General features: G+C 49.4%; 1 protein-coding gene across 4 annotated transcripts; it reads right to left on the bottom strand.

The window, feature by feature from the left end:
- Nucleotides 1-498: 498 nt before the first annotated feature.
- On the bottom strand, nt 499-21,287 carry PCYT1A (phosphate cytidylyltransferase 1A, choline). 4 transcript variants are annotated; one of them, XM_086467733.1, is made up of 10 exons: nt 21,266-21,287; nt 14,046-14,186; nt 13,590-13,694; nt 11,119-11,218; nt 8,805-8,921; nt 6,665-6,816; nt 5,769-5,847; nt 4,891-5,033; nt 3,647-3,835; nt 499-3,075 (listed from the first exon to the last, which is right to left on the bottom strand). In XM_086467733.1, the coding sequence occupies exons 2-10, from the start codon at nt 14,160-14,162 to the stop codon at nt 2,869-2,871; spliced, it is 1,209 nt and encodes a 402-aa protein (XP_086323859.1). In that variant the 5' UTR covers nt 14,163-14,186; nt 21,266-21,287; the 3' UTR covers nt 499-2,868. The 4 variants fall into 4 exon arrangements, with proteins under 4 accessions (XP_086323859.1, XP_086323858.1, XP_086323860.1 ...); XM_086467732.1 differs by lacking the exon at nt 21,266-21,287 and adding an exon at nt 17,821-17,850; XM_086467734.1 differs by lacking the exons at nt 13,590-13,694; nt 21,266-21,287 and adding an exon at nt 17,821-17,850.
- Between the last annotated feature and the right edge of the window lie 1,413 nt (nt 21,288-22,700).

Raw genomic sequence — 22,700 nt, 5'->3', positions numbered from 1 at the left:
TGCTTCTACCGGCATCCTTGGCACCTTGCAGCTTTGCCCTGCTGCTCTTTGCCATCAGAAAGTCCTCTCCCAGGGGAGGGCTGCTGGTGCCAGCAGCCTCGCATCACAGATCTAGACAGGAACTGAGGTAGGGCTGTCACAGGAGTCGATGCCTCTGGATTTAGCAGCATTAAACTCCACACGTTCTTTAATCCATGCTAGTAAAGTTTTATTTTTCCACTTTACCTCTTCCTTCATGCTTAATTCAAGCATATCTGGTTCAGATGCTTCTTTCAAAGAGTGTGGGATGGCGTAGAGGTGTGCAGGACAGCCATGAAGCAGGAGCACTGGGTATATCTGCAGGTAACAAGATGTTCCTGGAGAACCTGGCTCACATGTTTTGCCCAAAATCAAGCTCTGTCCTATTCCTGATAGGACAGGGCAGTACTGGAGATGAGGCTGGCCCAGCAACCCAGGAGGAAACAAAAAACAAAGGAGGAAAAAAAAAAAAGACTCATCTGGGATTCAAGTGTCCAATTTAATTTAAGTGCAAGGAGGAAGCAGGGATTATTGGTTACAAGATACAGCTCTGTTATTCCAAGCTCCATGTAAAACCATGGCTGGCTTCTTACCCAGCATCCCAGGTTTTGCAGAGAGACCAAGAAATACATGAAGGTCTCTGCAGAACAAACCGCCATCCAAAACACCATTGTTACTCAAATTTACAGAACACTGTTGCATAACTCGTGTTTAAAACAGTAGTAAGGCTCTAAAGCAGCCTGGCCTTCGTGATCTGGCTTGGGAAAGCAATGCAACACCCATACTGAGGGAAGGGCGAGGAAGGGGAGGTGGGGAAGATGAGGGAAGAGAGAATGTGGGTGATACAAAGTAAGTGCTCTACCACTCATAAACCAGGGGATTAACAACTAGCTTGTACCAAGTGACCGTTATTTGCTCCTCGCAGCTTAAAATCCGTAGCAGCCAGCCACCCTCCCAGAGCCGTGCATGTCCCTGCTGAGAGGTCCACATGGCAGATGAGGAATCCCCAAAATACCCTTTCCCGTACTGGCTCTGGCCTCCACAGAAGCACAGAATTTCTGCCAAGCCCTTTGGGCAGCATGACAAAGGATCAGCAAGATAAAAGCTGGAAAGAAGCGGCAGCCTGCTCCTACCACAGGACCCCTGCGTCCCCTAGAAGCATTACACCGCGCTGAGCCTGTGGCCGCACTTGACGATCTGCCTCCTTGCACCCGCTGCTCCCCGAGCCCCACGTCCTGCTCTGAAGACCTCCCTGCAGTATTGCTGAGGGGCTCTGAGCTGCCCTCTGCTCCCAGCATCTCAGGAGGATACAGCAGCTCCACCCAGAGACAAGGGATATCACAGGGAAACCCCAACAGAAAAGCAAGTGTGAGCTTCACAGCCAGTCCAGTCCCTCCAGCGCTGGCTGCTGGGACAGAGTGCGCTGACCTGCAGTGCGCAGGGCACGCAGCGTGGGGAGGGCAGCTGCCCGCCAGAAGCCACAGGCCACAAAGCTGCGTTGACACAGACACGACAGCGGGCACAGACCATGGTTTCAAACGAACAGATTACACGTTTAAAATCTTAAAAAGCTGCAGCGCTCTCTGATGCTCTTTCTGGCCCGCCTCAAGGAGCGGAGTACATGGGCACCGATTTGTGCATTTATTGTGCAAGTCAGGTGACTGTCACACAGGACCAGGACCCTCCACTGGGGTAAAACATGCCCTTCATCTGTCCAGCTGCACACACCAACACGGACAGCAAACTGGCTGCATGAATTCATGTTTTGACCTTATAGCAGCGACTTCATGGCACCAGTGTAAAGGACTGCTCCAGCCCTTAGAGCACAGCAACCGAAACACAGACAAACACGCACAGAGCACAGTGTTGAGGGGCCACTTGGACAGACAGTAAAACTTATTACATACCAGAGACTGGGACAAGGAACTTCTCAAAGGAGTACACACATTAATTTCCTTCCTGGGCTCTCACACACCCAAGGAAATACACAGACAGCAAGTGCCCCGAAGCAAAGGTTCGTTCTCTTCTCTCCAACAGCAACTGAGGGCTGAATTTTAGCTCAAGATCTAGCAGTCTTGTTAAGATTAGCTGGAAAGGCCTTTCCCCTGCAGCCCCCGTACAATCTGGAGCCGCGAGTGCTGCGCGCTTACGGGGTGTGCGACTCTACGGCGCTGCGAGTTCTTCCAGGGTGAAACTCCTGCGTGCTGCACCGGCAGCCCCCACCCAGCACGTCCTCACTGCGACACACCGGGAAGCTCAGCTAAGAGGCGCGCAAGCACTACGGGGTCTGCTACACAGATTCCTATCGGCTCCAGCGCAGGAGAGATGCCTCTATTTCCTAGAAGCCTCTTTACACCACTGCTTGCTGCGTGCTCTCGAGGTCACGCTGGCTGGGGAACCAAGGGGTCTTTCATTCGGCAGTGGCATGGATGCTGCCCGGGGGCTGGGGGGAATAAGACAGAGGAGCTGAAGGAAAGAAGAGACAGATGGGTCTTCCCACCCTCCCTCTTGCCTGGAGGTTTAACAAAGGAAAAGAAACGAAAACAAAAGCCACGCTTGAGGGCTATTCTTTGCGCTTTAAAAGAGTATTTTCTTAAAATATAAAAACCATCTTCCCCCTGGAAACCACTAGAACGTAAACAATAAAAAGGGGATTTGGGGAGGAGAAGGGAGAGGAGGTTTGAATGTGCTTCCAGGCAGCAGCCCTTGCTAAGAGCAACGCGTGCCTCCAAGGCCCTCTGCTCACCGTCAGCCCTGCTCCTACGGCCCCCTTGCTCATTTAGAGTTCCCCAGTGGGTCCGGACTTAAGATTTGGCGATTAGCGGTTCGCAGCAAATCCTGGCTGGTAGCTTAATCCTCTTCATCCTCACTGATGTCATAGGTGACTGCAGACTCGTTCCTGGAGCGGTTGGCCGGTGAGGAAGGAGGAGTCTTGGTTGAAAAGGGCCAGCGGAAGGAAGGAGATGGGGAGCGGTCATGCGTGGGGCTACTGCTGGGACTCTGCTTTGGGCTGATGGCCTGCAGCATCCGGCCCTTGCCTTCCTTCAGCATGTGTTTCTAGTGATGAGAGCAGGAAGACGGTTAGCATGGCTCAAACAGCGATGGAAATGGACACTACTTACAGCCTGTGCAGCATTTGGAGTTGCTGTGTCCCTTCAATGCTTCGTGCAATATAAGAGCAGAAACAGCCCAGGCATAGCTCTAGGCTTTGGAAACCGCACACAGTGTAATCATCACCTATTTTCAAGCACTTCTAACATGAAGTACCTGTGATATTTACCCAGCAGCACAGGACAGCCTGGCAAAAACAAGTAGCTTCAGACTCATCCCAGGCCAGTCACAAAGTGACCGCCCATCTCTTGGCTGCTCAGTGGCCTGCAGGACACTGGCCAGCTTGTGGGGCTTTTCAGGCTACAACCGTAACTGGCATTATCCAGCTGGCCAGGGTGAGGGCTCCCTGTAAACAGGCTGCCCAAGCCTGGGACAACTTGTCTGGAGACTGGCAGCACATCGAGCACCGCAACAAACTGTACACCTTTGCTTCACATAGTGTGGGCTCCAGAAGCCCTACAGTGACTGCTGAGCCCTCCAAAATCCCCTTTCCCCTTTTCCCAGAGCGGCTCCTTACCAACGCGCCTTCTGGGCCAAACATCTCCAGGAAATTGCCGATGAACTCCCGGGACTTCTCTTCCCACTTCTGAATGAGATCAATACTCTTCTCCTCCACTTTCTGGACAAATTCCTTTGACTTCTCCTCTACATCCTTCACCCTCTTCTTCACCTTATCCACGCGCTCCTGGAGGTGGTATTTCTTCTCCTGTACAGTAAGTGGTGGATCAGAATACAACTCACCAGATCTGAGTAGCAACCACCTCTGCTATGCATTATCACACCGAACTGCTGCTTAAGACTCAGCATCTCCATTAGTCTTGTGACACTTCTCCTTCACTTCAGTGACATTTCTTCCCTAGACTAAATGGCAGACACAGTGGAGCTGTGAGATGCTTCGTGGCAGGCACTGGCACAGTACACAGAGCAAGACTAAACCCAGAGATAAGCACTATCTAAGAGGAGTGCATGGAAGAGGGAAATATTTATACAATATACAGATTAGATTCGAGCGACCTGCTGTAGATCTCTTCGCATAACACAACAGCACAAGTCTTTTGCTCCGTGTTTTTAAACAGAGGCAGAGTTACATGCCAAAGAGAGGCCAAGCAGCTGTTACCTCTCCTGTTTTGTTTTTGTATTTATTGTATTTAAGAAAATGGGCATAGTATCTGAGTGATAAAAATGTTTACTACTTTACTTCCAACATCAGAAGTGCCTTCTGCCATGTATTCTGCTTGTGGGCTAGAGCTGCTCAGCACAGGATCAGAGCATGTCCTTCTCTCCTACCCAAGCTCTGCTGCTCCTGCAGCTCCAGGAAGGATATAGTACAGTGAGAACAGGATCAGATTTTATCCTAAAAAATGACTCCACCTTAAGAAGGTGGCTGAGAGAAGAGGAGAGAGGTGAGACATAGCACCTGCTACCAAGAACAACCCACACTTCATTCAACTCAAGAAAACACACATTTTGCCACATACCCTGTTCTCCAGCTCTTTCAACAGGTAAAGCGTCACCAAGACATTTCTGACAATAGAGCACTATTAGCAAAACCTCAGTTCCTCTGGGTGGGTCCCAGAGACAGTTTCAGGGGTGGAAGAAGTCTAATTTCTACTCAAGGACACTGGTTTGGTGCAACTGTTTAGCTCTGCAGACTGGCCTTTTACTGGCATATGGCAGGACTGTGCTACCACTAGACAAGACTCTACATCTCCATTCAGATTCTGCTTCATGCAGCCTGTGGCGAGACACACTTCAACTCACATTTATGAAGCTGACGTTGAGCTCTTTCGCTGTGTAGCCCCGCTGCAGGTTCCGTCTGGCATAAACGTCATAGTCACGCACGATCCGGGTGATGATATCCGATGTTGAGATCCCCTCAGTCCTCTGAGTTGGCGCAAACATGCCTAAAGTTGGGGAACAGGACCCAGGACAGCTGTAGCAAGACACACGGCAAAAAACTGCTGCCACCTCGATTAGGAAACAACCTCTCCTGTCAAGAGCTCATGTCCTAACTGCCCTCACACCACAACATCTTTGTCCTTGAATGTACAATATCAGGGTCCTCCTTTCTGGGACCATGAGGAAGATCTAAGTAAGACCAAAGCCTGTCAAAATACTATGTCTTCTAATGAAAACCTCTTCACTTTAGCTGGTTTAAAGACTATTGACTACAATCCACTGCATATAGAATAATATGGTGACAAGGACAGGACACGGGGCCCTACAGTTTAGTGGGTGGAAATATAACAAGCTCTGATGGCTGGGTTCAGATAGATTTAAATAAGCTGTACCCCCACTGAGCTAGAGGAGCCACTTTGCTAAGTCCATGAGATTCTCCATTTGTGAGAATCTGCAAGCCAAACCTTTTTTCAAAAGGTGGCTGTTAATTCCATCACAGTAACTCGACTGGAAATTGGAATTAATGCCAGGCAATGCTTGGCCTGGGACATGGAACAGTCCCAGCCTTAGGAAGCAGGGCCCAAACCTGGGCTTCTTCCTGCCCTCAGAGCTTCCTGGGCAGACCTTGTTCGCAGAGGGGCACAGCCACTTCCCCAGGCATAATCCTGCCATACAGGGACACAGTGGAAACTACAGCAGATCTTTGACAGGAAGCCCTCGAGAATCTGACCCAGACCCACCTGCTTCTTTTATATGCTTATAAACATCATCGCTGCCAGCAGAAGAATAGGGGATGTCATCGTGTGCAACAAAGTCGATCTGAAAATTAAGAAAGCAATGCCAGTCAACATTTTATCTTGAACGTGCAGGTCTCCTGCTTTCTGTCAGAGGACTGTTAACTTTCTGCTCAACACCTCCACGCAGGGGTGTGACAGAGAACAGCAAGGCACTTTCCTCTGTTGAAAAGCAACACAGAGCAGTCCCGAGTTCTTGCTGGCAATCGCACACCAATTGTAAGCACACACCGAAGAGGAAAGGTTGGGACTAAGGATGCAGATGTTTTACGCTCAACAAAGAAATGGCTTGTTAATGGCCACAAGGGTAAACTAAGCAAACTCCCCGGGAGACTCCTTCACCTCCCAAAGCAGTTCAACAGATGTTAAGAGTCTCCTTTCACTTTATCTTACCAACTGGTAAAAGACTCCCAAGACAGCTTGCCTGGTCTCCTGCTGCAGGGCAGCTGATGTAGGTCTAAGCTGCTCCTGCTGTAAGCAGGGAGTTGGACCAGGCGCCCTCCAGAAATCCTTTCCAACCCACATTACCCTCTCCCTATCGTGTTTCACACCAATCTGTAACCAACATTAACTTCTCCTGAACAGAGAGAACCCTCTCAGGCTTTTTCACCATCTCACAACCTCTACCATATTTGAACATTACCTGTCAGCTCAGAAAATGCTTCTGGTCTCCCAAGAAACCCACTTGATTCCCATAACCCAGTTCATTCTATATTTAAGGAGTTTAAACAGAAACGGGTTGCTCAGAGAGAGGTCACCCCTGTGGACGAATTCCTGCTGTAAACAGCAAGCACAGACAGAGACTAAGTAAAATTCAGAACAGATCAGATGGCACGAATTACCCTGTGCTCTGCCAGGAACTCGGGGGTGAGCGTCCACGGTGCGTTTCTCACCACTTCGTCCACATAGCGACAGTGCTGCACAGCGTCATACCGCTCATTTTCATTCATTACCGTGAAGCCCTTGAAGTTATGGGTTAGCTCATCACTGCAGACTGAAGAAACAGGCAAAGAAGAGTGAACCTGAGGTACTTACCCCAGTGCTTTGCAGAAGGACCTTGCACACACCTCTGCTACCCCAGGCAATGCCAGCTGCTGACGGACGTTGGCACTTTCAAACCCAGCTCTTCCAGCCACAAAGCACCAGGAACAGTGAGCGGTGCAGGGCACTAAACTCCTGAGCAATTCTAGGCAGGCTGTTTGGAGAATTTTTACCCCAGCTGGCGACCTACACCTCAAGCCCTCAAGGCCTCCAGAGCCTACAATGCTTACCAAGAAAACCAGCCAATACAGAGGACAACCCTCCTGTATGAAATGGCACCTGGGGGACTATCAGGCAGAAATCTGCTTTTAAACCTATGGATGTCTCAGGCTTGGAAACTGAAGCCCATGAAAAAAAATACTGCCTAAGATTCTAATTTCATAAAATGTCATACCACAGTCTAGTTCTTGGGAAGTTGTATTAAAACAAAGGGTAAGTTCACAGCAAATCAAGTTCTCTTAATCATTATGTTCTATGAGAAAGTAAATTAACAACTCTTCATAATCTACAATGTAAGACATTGAGAAGGAGGGAGTTTTATTTGGTTGTCAGGCTCAAAAATAAACAAAGCATTACCAGTCTCACTGGTATTGGATGCATTTATGTTTTAGACAAACAGATGATAAAGAGTGGGTGAGATTGCTTCCAGCTGGGAGCCAGCGCTCACTTGGGCTGCGGCCTCTTGTCTCAGTTCCTGGCGCAAGGGGAGCAGTTCATTGCCCTCCACCTCCTCACCAGCCTCCCAGAGGCGGAAAGTGTGGTTACATACCTTGCTACATTAACATGTTAATAGTTGTTAATAGTTTGACCTGAAGTTATGTTCCGGTTTGATGTACATTCATGTACATGGGGATGTCTTTCTGCCTGCAAGATTTCAGAGTGTTTTGTAGGTTGGAGCAACTATTTCAGCTCTCCTCCCTCCCTGCCCCTTCCAGACACTACTGTAGCACACAAAAAAAAAGCAGAAGTACCACTATAAAAATACCCTGAGCAGCGAGTGAAACTGTGATAAGGAAATAAACCACACAAAGACATTGTGATCGCTCTATCGCAGGATCAGAGTTTCACTTTGCTTCAGGAAGCTAATGGTAGTTGAGAAAACTAGTTAAAAATATTCTTGGCTCTGATATTTTAACATCATTATGCAGTCTGACCAGAGGTCACCTCCTGATAGCCAACATGTACAGCCTGACATGTCTTTAAGGTGGGTGAAGGTACGGGCACAGAGGCACTGCCTGGACTGAGGCCAGCGCACTAAGCAGCCAGAACAAAGGGTTTCTTTTTTCCCATTATATTCTTGAAGAAGGCCTGGCTGAAACGCCTCTGCTAGATCCCCTCATGCAGTCAGCAGGATATTCCTGGCATCATCTAAAGACTTTTGCACCCAACAGACAAAATGGGGAACTTTTATTTGTAGAAATGGGGCCTCACTGACTTCTGTGTGGCCAGGCACATGCCCAAGGAACACCATGATCTCCATGCTCCTCCTGGGACCTGCTTGGGATTAGCCATAAGCAATCCCCAGCAGAGCGCTGGAGCAGGGCAGTGACTTGCAGGGTGACACAGGTGACACAAAGCTCAAACAGCCATGGAGGGACTGTTACTCATTCTTTAACTGTCTCTTTCAAGAGGCAGATGCTCAATGTATTCTGATACTCAGACGTGCAACTCACTGGTATCTGTCATAAAATAGAGGGGTCAAATTAGAACAGCGTGATCAAAAATCTTTTCCTTAAGCACTCATTTGGTACGGGGTATCTTTCTGCAGACACACCTAACTCTCAACATATTGCAGTAAGACTCCAACAACATTTGGGACAACTGGCTGCACTGAGAGCCACTGAGGCCATAAAGACCCGGCTATGCCATCTGTATGCACAACCACGGACGGAGGTAAACTGTACTCCTACCACAGCCAAAGTCAACAAGGTCACTCCTTACCTCCGACAATGAGGTATGTGTTTGGGAAGAGGTTCTTCGCTTGCATCAAGGCCCGGGCATGTCCAGAGTGAAACAAATCAAATATTCCATCGGCATAAACTCTGACGGGGCGATCCCCTGTGCCAAAGGGACAGAGAGACATTTGTGAAGATGCCTTCCTGGAGAAGCAGCTGCTGCTCATGCCTGCATTTAGGGACCTTCTGAAACTCATGGGGGTGTTGCAGAAAAACTGGCAGAATGCACAGCCATAGCCAGGAAAGATTTGTCAAGAGAAACGGCTGGCTCTCTGCCCTCCCACATGGCAACAAACGCAGCAGAGCACAGAGCTGAAATACAACCATGTTCAAAGACAGACTCAAAGTCTACCACATACCCACTGAAACAAGGTGAAGGGAGACCAAGGGGAAAGCAAACCCTGGACATCTCCCTCCAGTGGAAATCCAAATGTAGCATTAACTGAGTGAGCTACCAGAGTGGAACTGGCCCAAATGTTTCAAAGATGCCCGATTTTGCCCTGCCAGCCAGAATGGCATCTCAAGACCTTTTCAGCAACCTCTGCTGCAGCCTGCTGCCACAGCTACTAGTCTGGCTGAGAGACCAGACTGTTCCGATTCCCCACCAGCATCATCAGCTCCTCCAGACCGATGAAGTGTATGGCTCTACCCAAAAACCCAGCCGGACTACTCAAAGAAAAGAAGGTACAATTCTGCTGAACTGCTGGCACTATCAGATAAATAGGCGGAACAAAACTTTCCTCAGGCCACCTCTGCCAGCTCAGCTGTTTGACATCAGCACAGAGGTAAAGTGAGATAGTCCAGTGCTGCCACAGAACAGTAAGGGGCTCCCTGACTTGTGGTCTCCAGGGACTACACAGGACTGAACTTGCTGCTGGTAACAGAAGCCGCATATTCTTGGTATCCAACACACCTGGGAATGGCCTCCTCCTCTCTGGCCCAATTCAGGCAGACTCACTCAGAGGAGTGGTGTGAGCAGAGGCACACCAAAGCTGCAGTGAGGAAAGGGCAGAGAGAAGACCTAGCAGGAGAGATGAAACCCCATGGGTCTGGCCAGGACCCTGAAGGTACCTAGAGACAAAGCCTGGGAGGCAGGAAGAGCGTAAGCTGATGCAAAGGTAGAGCTGTTAAATTCCAGCTAAGCAGAGGAGTCAGTTTGAGGACAGCCTCTTGCAATCACTTTTCAGCAAATCTGCCTCAGTCTGAAGATGCCAGGAGGCTCGGGAAAGCCAAGGATCTGGAGATCTGAGGCTGCAAAAGCTTTCTGTGTGCCAGAAGAGGGCTGGTCCTGGCAGGCCTTTAGCAAAGTGCAATCATGTTCTGGAAGTTGGCTGGAACATTGTTCCCTTTTCCTCCATGCCTGCAGCAGCTATAGTTTCTGAGCACAAGCACAAACAGCAACAAGGAAGCATACAGCGCATTTTAGTCTTAGTAGGCAGGAGAGCCATCACTGTCGAAATCAGAGACCTTTGTGCAGGCTCTGGACACTTTCAGCTCGGAAATTAATGCAGGCTCTGAAATTAATGCAGGCTCTGAAATGCATTGGATTTCCAGAACCTCTGGCAGGAAACCACTGCCAGGTCTCAATCTAAGCTGGCTCATCTCTCAGCAGCAGTCAGGTAGGTAGAAGTGCAGCATTTTTATTGTCTCTGTAGCCATAACAGACAGGCCAAGTAACACGGCACTGTCTGCACACTCTGTTTGGCAAGAGAGGGCAGCCATCCTTCAGGAGTCGGTCCTGCCTCTGCCTCCCCTTTGGACTTGCAAAGAGAACGGTGTTTCTCCCAGCCTGGTTTAGAGAATGAAAGGACATGTTCTTGCTGTGGGACTGGCCTACTGTATTTAATGACACTGACTTTAATTCAAATCCAGGCTAGAACAGGACATTCTGGATAAAGATATGTTGGTGTTACCCGCCCATTTCATGTTTCAGAAAAGAAGACTTTTAAAGTGCTTAACTTTAAGCTGCCTCACACAAAGTAGCACAGAAAAATGTTCAGCTCTGATACTACTCTATAGCTGCCAGTGGCACAGGAAGAGCTAAAACATGAGTATCATTTGCTTCAAATAGTCTTACTGGTGAAGGTATGGCTCCTCACACACACAAGCTCCCATTTCAGTTGTACTGGCAGGCCCAATTTCACATGGGAACAGTTATCTACTCACTAAAGCATTAAGTCATTTGCTGCAAACCTGGTCTGACACACAAGGTTGGTTCAGTCTCAGAGATATCAGAATCATACCTGCCTCCCCAAACCCCAAATTTACCGAATTCCCCTTCCAGTCTGATTTTTACTTACAAGGGGTCCCTCTCATCGCTTCTTCGTATGTTACTCTGATGTATGGCTTGCTGTAATCGATTTCCACTTCATCTGAAAACGGAGCTGGTTCCCTCAGTCCCTAAACAGCCAGAGAAGGTTAGCTGTGAGGATGTACAGGTGAGTACAGCACATAACGGCAGCACTGCCACTACAGTGTCCTAGTCACCTAGTGACTCACCGTGCCTCTGCACGATTCAAACACATGTACTAAAAGATTCATTAGTGTTCGACCTCAAAACAGCCCAGTAGGGTGATTAGCCTGAGTTTAGAGAGATAGAGAGAGAGGAAAGTAAAGAAGATGGCAGTCATACTGGACCCAAGAGAACTGGAGGCTCAGATCTGCAGCCGGTAAAACCAGACTTTTAACAACCAGAATTCTGTTCACAGCAACACAAGCCAAACTTCATCAAACCTCACTGTTGGAGCTCCAGCTCTGCCCACCTGGGCAAAACCATCACTTTGCTGTGCCTGAGTGTTTGTGTGGGATGTAGAAATTGTAACGGCTCCTTGATTTGAGTATATGAACAACCTGAAGAGCAATGCCAACATCAGCACAAATTCCCAGGGAACGTGTGTACCGTCACCCCCTTCTGAGCCATGGTTAGAGACTGACCTCGACCTGTGGCAGAATATCTCCAGCTGCTCCATGAAAACCCCTCTAATCTGCCAGCTTGACCACAGCAGTATGTTTATCCAGCAGCTGAAGTCCAGATATTGCTTCTGGTCTCCTCTGAATGGGAACAAAACATCTGCCCTTCCCATAACAGAACAAACAGCTCAATTTCTTCTAGCTGGAAGGTGGGAGGCAGCAATGGATGTCTCTTTCCTGAGCCAGCAGACTAGGAAACAAGCTCGCAGATCATTACAGTAATACCTTCAAGCTGCAAAAAGCCAATCAGCAGTTTCCTCTCTGGCTTCCTGTCCCATTGCAGCATCCTGCCATGGTGCCCAGCACCACTGGAACAAGAAATACCGTCACTGCTATTGCAGCTAATGTTGCTCCTTATTAGAGCGCTCAAAGCGAAGTGCACAGGAAAGCAATCAGTGACCACTACATTCAAGCAAACTGATGCTGCTGAAAATTTCGTTTACCTTCCTGAGGCTCTAGTACCCACATTTCACACTCCACCTCCTCTGGCAGGATCCTTACTGTTAGGTAAGGCCTGCACATCTCTCGTTTCATCACTGCCATTATACCTGGGACTTGTGAATAAAACCAGATTCTTCACAGTTTGGTTGGCACATACCTCACGTGAAGCTAGGAATAAAATCATAAGAAATCCCTACCAAAATTATCTGAGGATAACAGAGAAATGTCCTCAAAAGCTCCTGCCAGTTTTGCTCTTCCTCTGCAGCACCTACGAGGGTCAGGACTCAACCTGATGTGCACAATATAACAGGCTTATGAATCAGCAGGCTTGTTACCACCATCTGCTGCTGAGCCCCACTGCTTCAGGGGAACGCTCTGCCAGCCAGCTCTGTAGTTGGGAGCGGTAAAGGCTTCAAGGTAATGTCACAGTTAAGCAACACTACTACTCTTGCTATAATAAACAGATCTTTCACAAAAGGATGAAAAAACTAAATCCTTCATCAGCCCTCATTAGCCCTGTGGCTAAAAAACAGCCAGGGAGTTTAGAAAGTGGCTAGCTATTCCTTGTCTTGTGCTGTTCATAGACAGATGCTTATTTCTGACACAGGACAGACACCAACTTGAAGAGCAAGTGATTCCTATAGAATAAACTGTACACTTCCCTTTCCTTACTGAAGTACATGGGGTCTTTAAGAGGCACAGTGGGTTTTGACAACAGTCAAGAATATAAAGGCTCTGTGGGATAAGCCACACAATAGCTCAAGCCTCCATTCCCAACACTTGCCCCCCAGTTCTCACTGCTGGTGCTGCACTTACTTCATTACCATCTGCCATATGCTCTGGGACAGAACTGAAGTACTCCTGAAGAGCAAAACACGGTTATCAAAGAGTAAAGCTGCAACGCATCACTGTATTTTGCCAAAGACTATGACCCCAGTATGACGTGGCAGGGATGGTAGCTGGCTTTTGACAGAGATAAGGAAAGAGCAACTAGAGCACACGTGATACGCAGGACAGCTCTAGCAAGAGAGCAGGGAGGAGCTGTAAAAAGCCTATCATCACAGTATTGAGGCAAGGACAAGTTAAAGACAGCCCTTTACACTAATATTAACTGGCACAGACCCTCTTTAGAAGAGACCTCACTGGCTTCAGCTTGTTAGAGCTGTCTCAAGGTTAATCTAGAAGGAGAAATCGTTTTGATTGTTTTGTTTGTTTGTTTTGGTTTTTTTTTTCTGAACATTCCCAAAGTACCAGCAACACAAATACAGTCTCCTGCCAGACCAAGAGAATCAAACGAACAGTCATTTCCCAGTGTTTCACAGCATGGATACAATAAATTGCTTCTGCAAAATGTGCTTACAGACTTCAGACCCTCGGGCAGTTCCCCTGACTTGAACAGGACTGATTTTTGCGAGGTGCAGGAGTTGTCACGTGTTTGGAGTACTTCTCCCTCCTGCTGGGTCACCTAAGGAAACCCACCTGTGAGAAATGAATGCTTACTTCTCCATGGATATCTATACACATGCTTGTTCAAGTTCAGCTTAAGCGACTACAAACAAACTGGACACACCACAAAAGCAGCTTAGTGACGCTCGCCTCAGACCTAAATTAAGCCCATGTTGTAAGTATGTTATTAGTACGAACAAGGGAGATTTTAAACTGGCTTTGCAAGAAGGATAGCTACTGTCATCTGCTTCTTCCCCTGCACCCCTTGTTTTCTGTGTCTACACAAAAAACATCACATTGATCTTTCTGTTGTTACGGCTCCATGTCCTAATCTTGCAGACACCCGAAGCTCCTGTCTCTGCTTACTTACAAGTGAGCGGCGGGACATTTTTGGAGGGATTCCATCCAGCTCTGTCGCCCCATTGGGGCCAGATCCATCTTTTCTTCTCTTTCGGGAATTCAGCTTGGAGGAGGTCGGCGGCTCCATCTTGCCAAGCACGTCCAGTAAGAACTGGAACAAAATGAAGGAGAGAGGGAAAAAAAAAAAAAGGAAGAAGAAGAAAATGATGTATTTCTCAGCTCTTCCAAAGCAGAATCAGTCAACAGCAGGCACAGTGCACAGAAGGTCAGCACAAAGACACAGCCACCTAACAAGGGGCTTAGCTAGTTGTACTTGGCATCAGCTGCCAAGGCTTGACAAACAGTGCCTGGTGGGAATACTGAATCATTTAATGCAACTGGGAGCTGTTCTGCAGAGAGAAGAGTGCAGCAGGCAGCTGGCCGGAGAGAAACTCGCACAAGAGTTGCGCTGCAAGTTATAAATCATTACTACAAGGCTAATTGTGCTATTTTCGCATCTGAAAAGCAATCTAAGGATTAAGGCATGCCCAGTCTGCGTTCAGCCCTCCCCCAGCTCCCATTTTGACTCTACCCTTCTGCCCCCCCCCCCTCAAGACAGCTGGTGGGTGTGCTCCATTCCTGTACAACCCTGAAGAGAGGAAGAGGCAGGCTGAAGCAGCAGGATAAGGGTGAGGGAAGGGGTGCAACCCACAGTCATAACTTAAATAACTATCTGGCTTGCTGTTTGCTTTGTTGTTTCGGTAAGACCAAGCTGCAGCTCCTCAGTGGGGACAGCTCACCTTGGGATGGCTGCCACCATGCTCCCCTCTTGTCCCCTGTCCCCACTGCAGTGGTGACTCAGCTGACAGTGAAGCAGCTGCTGACACCACATTAGGGCACACTCAATTCTGGCACTTTATGTACCAGGTTGTAATTAGCAGTGGTTCAGCTGAACTGCTTCTGTGATGAATAGACAGACAACCAGTTTGGAAAAGAAATCGTGGCAGCTATCTGGAAGTAAGCTATCGGTGCTTTTGAGCCGAAGTTATTGTACCTTCCCAAAAGGGCCCTGGAGCATGAGGAAGCCCAGCACTTCACACAGCTGAAGCAAAGCTAGGGATTTATAGAAGGGCACGGCAGCAAACATTCCCTTTTCAGCTGCTGCAGGGGTTAGAAATGGTTGCTAGATTTGAAAAGTTTGTAACTAAAGAACAGCATTATCCTTCTTGCTCATTCGAAGCGTGCAGCTCTTCAGTGCAGCAAACGGCACTTCTGACCTGCTGTTCCCAAGAGCAGCATGACCCCCTTGCCCAGGAAGGATGCTTCGGTGCGTGCCTCAACACCTTAATAATAAGAGCCGTGTGGAATTTAAAATGTCTCCCCACCCACATGCAGTGGGTGTGCTGGAACACGTTAGGTGGAGCAAATGCAAGGTATGAGAAAGGGCAGATGTCCTTCTGAACATCACCCCTCTCCTTGGCAGAGGGTCTCCGCTGAGCATTCCTGCTTAGGACAAGCTGGTACTGTCCTCAGTAAGGGCCACAGGGCAAAGCTCTGCTGTTCAGCAACCAAGAAGTGCGGGCTTTGTGAAAGGGAGCTGTTAAGAATCAGATTTAGTGATCAGACTTACTCAGGCACAAATGACTCCAGGTTAAGGAATGTTCTAAAGCGAGGAGTCAAATGCAGTTTAATAACACGTGAACATACCACTCTTCCCACCTAGCATCAACAAAATGATACCTTATGAACAGTGTTAGGGCCAAACACAGCTGAACTGGTTTCGGGCTACGTGCATATAAGTATCCCAGACTGCTCTGCTAGAACACAACACAATGCACTAAGAACAGGAAAAGAGAATCATAGGTGAGTGGGGAGCCAAAAAATATTGAATAGAAGGCAAAAGTGACAGTGAGGAGCAGCCACAAGGACATTTCAGAACCGCATGAGCTATCCAGCACTCACTTCATAATGCCCCTGAGTCAAGTTTGCAAAGTTTCCCCCATTCCAGTAATTAATTTACTATTTCCTAACGACAGACAAACATATGGGAGTGTGTAAAAACAACCTCAGGCAAAAGAGTTTGCAACTCTGAGCTCCAAGCCTCCAAACACTTGAGCAAACATTTAACTTTCAGGCAAGATCTCTGCTATAAAGCAGCTTCCAGAGTGCCTCTGTGAAAACACAGGATACGACACAAATAATTGTTAAGGTTTGCAAGGTGCCATCTTGCAAGCACACTCTGTATCAGTCTTTTCACTTCACCACCATGGTCCTAGCAGAAACTACCCACCCAGTTCACAAAGAGCAGCAGACCTCTGTCTCGGGTTTGAGCAACCCCAGCATTCAAGGAAAGAGCAGAGGGAAAGAGCAGCAGATTTTCTTGTTATTCAGTCAAGATAATTTCACTGTGCTTCAAGTCACCTGTCAATGTCTGACCACTTACTTTCCTTCCCTTCAGAGAGAATTCAAAGATCTGTGAAGGTGCTGAATGCAGTCATTCTGAACCACTGCCCAACAGAACATTAAAAAGCACTGGCAGAGCCTTTGGTGCTGAAGCATGGACGCAGCAGCCTCCACACACAAACAGGTGAAGCTCTTTCCATGTTAGCTCGGCCCATCAGCAATCAGACTTCTTGGCACACAAGTACACTCTCTGCTGAGTTATCACCAGCATCTTGCTGCTGGGTGAAGAGCCCAGGGTCAGCCACAGAACTGCAGGTTACAGCACAGGGCAACACCGCGCTTTATGCTGACGTACAGCAGCACTCCCCGAGCCCAGGAGAAATCTCCAACAGCTTCTTCCAACCTGTTCCACACCCGACTATCCACTTTCCTTCACCCTAATTCATTTTTCCACTTCTCAGGGTGTAGGTAGTCAAATGATGGCGAACAATAGCTTAAGTGAATGGATTTGCTTTGCATTAAGCAAGCAGCAGCTGTCAGCCAGCACCAGCTGCCCAACAGCTGCGGCTCTACCTGACATACCAAGGGAGAAACCAGCTTTGAGGATGGTGTAAATACGCTCCACCTGCTCTGATCTTACAGGCTAGATGTTGCTGAAGAAGCCTCTGCAGTGTCCGGAGAGCTGGGCTGGGCACACCATGAGTAACGCAGCTCTGCTAATTACTCAAATTAATGCAGAAATTAAACTATAATTTTACCCCTCTTCGGAGCCTTAAAACCTTTATCCTGTGGCTAGTGCGTTTCTAGGAAGTCCTCCCAGCACCAAACTTGTCTTTATTAAAAACTGGGAACATGTTGTCTTTAAAAACAAACCATGCCTTGCTGTGATAAAGCCACTAATCTTAGAATGTTTCATTTTGACCCAAATAACTAAAATAGCATCCCAAACAATTACTTACTAACAATGGGATCCAGCATCTGCAGCTGAGCTTAACACATAAGCACACAGCTTTGCTTCCCCAAATGTGTAAAACACTGGCTGTTCTAACATGAATTACATTTGCAGCAGACGAGGAAAGGGAAAGAGAAGATAGTGCTCAAAGCTCATTCTGAAAAACTCCCAAGATAAAACCCAGGCATAACCAGAAGAAAGAGCCCTGCTGTAAAATATTAACATTGTTCTGTATTGTTTAAGGTGTCACCCCTCTGCATTACTGACTCTGTGCTGAATATGAGAAACTGCTTGCAAGGAGCAAAGTTGGAAGTGCCCCACTTGGGAAAGCCATGGGCAATTCACGGTGTCTGCGCCACTTTACAAAACAGGGCTTTGTTTCTGGAACTTATTTCTTTGGTGCATATCCTGCATCAAAGCAGCACCTTGCATCACCTCCCAGCTAGCTCACCTTGAGAGAGAGAGAGAGTTGTACGGGCTCTGCAAGGAGCAGCTGCCTGCCAGACAAGAGAAGAGTTGCTCTCCCCGTCAAGGGAATCACTGAATCCCACTGAAACGCAGCCACTTCTGGGAGGGAAGAAGGACAAGCATTGATTACCACAAAGAAAAAAATACATAGGCAGGGAAGGAATTTAAAACTTGTCCCTCAGTGCGAGTTAACTACACCATTGTCTGAGCTGGAATTTAACCACACCACCAAAGTTAACACCCGTGACAGATGGAGAAGGTCATAACAGGTGCAGTAAATCTGCTTGCTTAGCCAAAGCCTTACCTCACTGTCTGCACCTTCATGGACAGTACTGATGTTTTGTTTAGCCTTGGGGGTGTCAAGAGAACTGCCTGCCTCACACTACACCAGAGAAGCTGATGAGGTATTTCTGCACCCTAAAAGCACACTGACAGTGTGAGGACCTGGCCCATCTGTACTCTTTGTGTTCCAATGACGAGAGTTTCTCGACGAATATTATCTGCAAATCTACACGATTGCTCCTGCCACTTCCGCTGCTTTTCACTTGCAGATTTACGCGGCAAAATAAATCCTGCTACTTAAACTCAAAGCCTGGGCAAAACAAGAGCTGACTGCAACAACTCAGTAAATGCTCCAGCCCAAGGTTGCTGCATTTCCCACCAGGGATCTGAGCCAGCACAAGACCAGCAGGCTGGACCAGTGAGGCCCCTCTGACACCCACAGCTCCCCGGGTGGCACTGCCTGCTCCCAGCCTCCCCTATCGCCCCTCTGAACTTGGAAGGTGTTGACACAGACGTGACTGTCATGTGCTGCTTTGCCTACAAGATCGTTCCACTTTACAGAAGCAAGCTATTTCTCTTCTGCTGACTCATCCGCAGACAAATGCTACTAAACTTTGCACTCTGCCAGCTGTCTGCAGAGAATTGCCTTGACACATGGACATGGACAGCACGTAAGTGAGAGCCTCAGGGAAAAGGAAGAAGTCCTGTCACTTCAGATAACTGCCCTGCCAGGCTGTAAAGTACCCAAACGACCCTGTATTCCTTGGTCATGGGGAGGAGAGAATCCTTTTCCAGCTGTTCTCCCTCACATCCAACCCCAGTTTACGATTAACCTTACTGGTGTGTATCCCTGTAGAGATCTGTTGTAGACAGAAAGACTTAGAAGAGGTTAACGACAGAAGACTCATCACAGACTCCTCGAGAAACTGATGAAAGCCTGTTTACAAGACGAGGGTTAACCCGTACATAATTACTGGGAGAGATCAGGATCTTTCTTCAATCCGTGCTTAAAAAACTTGCCCGATCTCCAAGGTAACTTCATTCCCAGCCCAGGCTTGCCAGGCCCAGCTCTGCCCCAGTCTCCAGACTGAGAGCATCGGCTTAAAAACTGAATGCTAATGGTGCGACCCAGCCTGCTCACTTCCAGAGAAGACTGCGACTCTCCCCAGCATGGCTGCTCTCCCCACAGTCAGCGTCTGCTCTATCTAGATGGTCTAAGCCCTCAAGTCCCTTATAAAGGTTACTGCAGGATCTGGCAGGCACAGTTTTGTCTACACTTAAAAAACATAGGCTGCTTCAGCTATACTGGCTGAGTAAAAGCAGCTATCCTGCAGCCTATTAATAGCCACATGAATGTATAAATGGGATTCCAGTTCAGCCAAGTGCCACACACTGGTCCAACAGCATACAGACCCAGATCTTTGCTATACTGGCTAAAACAACCCCCCAAGCCTTGCATCCCCTACTGCTACAGGCAGGCTGATAGCATTTCCTCAAGCACAGTGCAAGCATGCAGAAGATCTGGTAGTCATGCCCTGCAATCGATGAAAATGTTGCTTTTCACCAACAAATTCCCAAATGGCTTAAGATAATTCTAACACCACCACAACTGAAAACAGTGCAGCATGACCACCTAAGCAGTGCTGCTATGAAATAAACACACACACAAAAAGGAGAAACTGCTGGCAAGACCTTCTCTGTGAGGTCATGGCCCTTCTGGGTACACCATAACCCCGAGGCACTGAGCGTCCTGGCATGCAACAAAGTCTCTGCTGTGGTTCCTGAAGCAGCAAGAGTAGGGTTTATGCAGGATGTCAGAGAAGATCTGGAGCCTGCTCAGGGACAATACAGTATAAGGATGGGTGGTCATTCTGTCCTGACTTTTGTGTTGAGTTGCATTGTATTTTGTTTTTAGGGCTTAACAACACAGTCTTTTGACACTTCAGGAGGCAACCTCCTTTAGCAGGTTGCCACATCAACACTAAATCCTTGCTTCAACAATTATTGTTTGTGGCTCATCTTACAGTAATTGCAAGACAATTACAATCCAGATCTTGGACCAAGAAACTTACAAGTCACAAGTTTTAATAATTCTGTATATACAGGAAATTTCCTCAGGAAATAAAGCATGGATATTTGCCATCTGAATTTCAGAAGCAAATATGGTGGCTACAGGCCTTGAAGCCTTACAGATGGAACCCCCACCAGTACCTGCTTCTGACCACACCAGTCTTTGCCAGCAGTCTGAGGGACCTGGTGCTGCAGTGGCACAGGGTGGGGACAGAAAAGGGAAGGCCACCTGCAGCATCCTGCACCTCCCTCCACAGCGAGCAAGGGCTACCAAGAAGCGTTGCAGCTCTCAGAGTTCCTGCAGACTTTAATTACACAACCATTAATCAGCGCAGCCAGGACTTTGGTGGACACAAAAAGCAGGTTAGAGACAATGTGTGCCTGTGCAGCAGCTAGGTCACACCTCCCTTCTCTGCAGTCTGGGCCACCTCCTCGTTGTTCTCCTCTCTCCCCAGGCCTTGGCTGTGTCCCCGGGGGGGTGGGTGGGCGATGTCCCCCAAAGCCCCCACGCTCCAAGCTCTGGGGGTGTACACCCAAAAGTTTCCCAAAGCATCTGCTGCTGTTTCCTCTCAGCCGGTCCTGCCATCCCCAGAGGACTGTGCCAGAGCCCCAGCCCCTCCCCAAGCCCCCGCAAAGGAGAAGCAGCGCACCGTGCCCCCGCCCCGCAGCGGACACCACCCCCTTGCCCAAAGCCCAGTGCCCCACGTCCCTACCTCCAGCACCTCCCAGAGCCCCCCTGCCCCACAGCGAGCCCGCCGCACCCAGGAGGGGCTGCCCCATGCCTGTGCCACGGCCACCCCGCTGGGAGAGAGGTCCCGGGGACGGACCCCTGCCTCACCCCGCAGGGGTAGTGCGAGGCGCCCCCCGTGTGCCTCCAACCCACGCCCCACCCTCGCCTGCCTCCAGCCCCCGTGACGGGCACCCCTCCGGCCCCACAGCCAGTGCCCCGTCCCCTGCCGCACCCTTCCCCAGAGCCACCCTACAGCCCCACAGGGACACCCCCACAGCCGCCCCAGCGCTCCCCACACAGCCCCCGGTGACAGACCCCCCCCCGCTCCCCACGGCCGCCCCCCTACCAGCGCGTCGCCGGCCGCACGCACCTCCGCAGCCCAGCCCGGCCCGGCCCGGCCCCGCCGCCGGAGCCACTCCCGGCGTCAGTCCCGCCCCGCTCCCGCCAACGCCAACGGGGCGGCGGGCGGAGCCGCTGCGTGTCGGGCCGGGGCGGCAGGAAGGGACCGGCCGCGCTCCGCGAAACCGCTCCCGGAACCTCCGTTCCGGCTCGCAACGGGTCCGCCCCCCGCCCCGGAGCTGGTCTCGTAGGGCCGCGGGTGCCCCGGGGCTCCGAGGTCGGAATGGCCCATCGGGGGTTTGCTGCCCCGCCGCCTCCGCCCTCTGCCCGCTCGGGATCGTCCTGCCCGTGCCGGCGGGGCGGGAACACCGGCCTGTGTTGCTGCGGCAGCGGTTTGGGCTTTCTGCAGCACCCGGTACCCAGCCCAGGGCCAAGGGTGGCCGGACCTGAACGACCACGGACTCAAACCTGCTTTGTACAACGCCTTTGTGAAACAGCTGTTAAAACAACTCCAAAACCAGAGCAAGAGCAAGGAGAAAAATCATGATTTAATCACCGTGACTTGATAGAAGCGTCAAAACAAGAGTCCAAGGGCATACGTGATCATCTGGCAAGTGTCTATATGTGGAGGGGTTCGCTGTTCCCCAAAATTTGCACTCCCAGGCTTGTGCACAAGCTGAACAGCACCATTGCATCGTCTCTGCAGCTCCCTTAATCGGCGACAGCCACAGGTAGCAACTAAGCAATCGGAGAAGTCACCCTCTATTTCTCATCCGAGGAAAATGAAAGGAAACCACTTTCAAACAAACATCACAAACAGGAGCATGCTGCCCCCAGGATTGTAGCCAAAAGGGCGATTCTAGAAGATGCATTGTAATTTGCTACTTCCCCGCTTTCCAAGAGCTGCATGGGCAGAGCGCGTTCTGCTCTAGCAGTCGGTGAGGGCAGGATTCAGGATTCACCTCACCCAGCTTCAGCACTCTGAGAGCCATTCATGCACTGAAGGTGTTCAGCTGTGCTTCCTCCCCGGTCAGCACAGAGACAACAGGCACCACCACAGAGCCACTCATCCTGGCTTTCGATGGGCACCCGAGATGCTCTCTGGTGGCATCCACTCTCTCAGGAACCAACCTGGTCCTCTAACTTTTGGGGACGCAAGAGGCTTTATCACTCCTTTTCAGATCTACAGCAGCCTTTTCTACTGCTTCTTTCCGAGTCTGAAGCCCTAACAAATTTGGGCTCCAAATATCCACCCTCATATCCCAAAACAATTACAGAGAGACAAAGACTGAGAAAGCACCACAGTATCTGCTGAAAAGGGCAATGAGCAGTGATTACTCACGGTGTCCACGGGTGCCAAATTGAACCAAAGCAACGAGGAGTTACAGCAGGGAGAATTTTTGGCAGTCAAGGGGTGTGCAGGCTGCTGGCCTGACCTAATG

Source organism: Leptosomus discolor, chromosome 7 (assembly GCF_034619465.1).
Source record: "Leptosomus discolor isolate bLepDis1 chromosome 7, bLepDis1.hap2, whole genome shotgun sequence".
NCBI lineage: Eukaryota > Metazoa > Chordata > Aves > Leptosomiformes > Leptosomidae > Leptosomus > Leptosomus discolor.
Note: the sequence above shows the minus strand (reverse complement) of the source record. Positions and strands in the feature narration are given on the sequence as shown.

Excerpts from the sequence above, each read along its gene's own strand:
- PCYT1A (XM_086467733.1), bottom strand. The coding sequence starts at position 14,162 with ATGGAGCCGCCGACCTCCTCCAAGCTGAATTCCCGAAAGAGAAGAAAA. Across the intron at positions 13,695-14,045 it reads AAATGTCCCGCCGCTCACTT|GTGACCCAGCAGGAGGGAGA; the intron begins GTAAGTAAGCAG and ends GGGTTTCCTTAG. Across the intron at positions 11,219-13,589 it reads TGCCCGAGGGTCTGAAGTCT|GGACTGAGGGAACCAGCTCC; the intron begins GTAAGCACATTT and ends CTGGCTGTTTAG.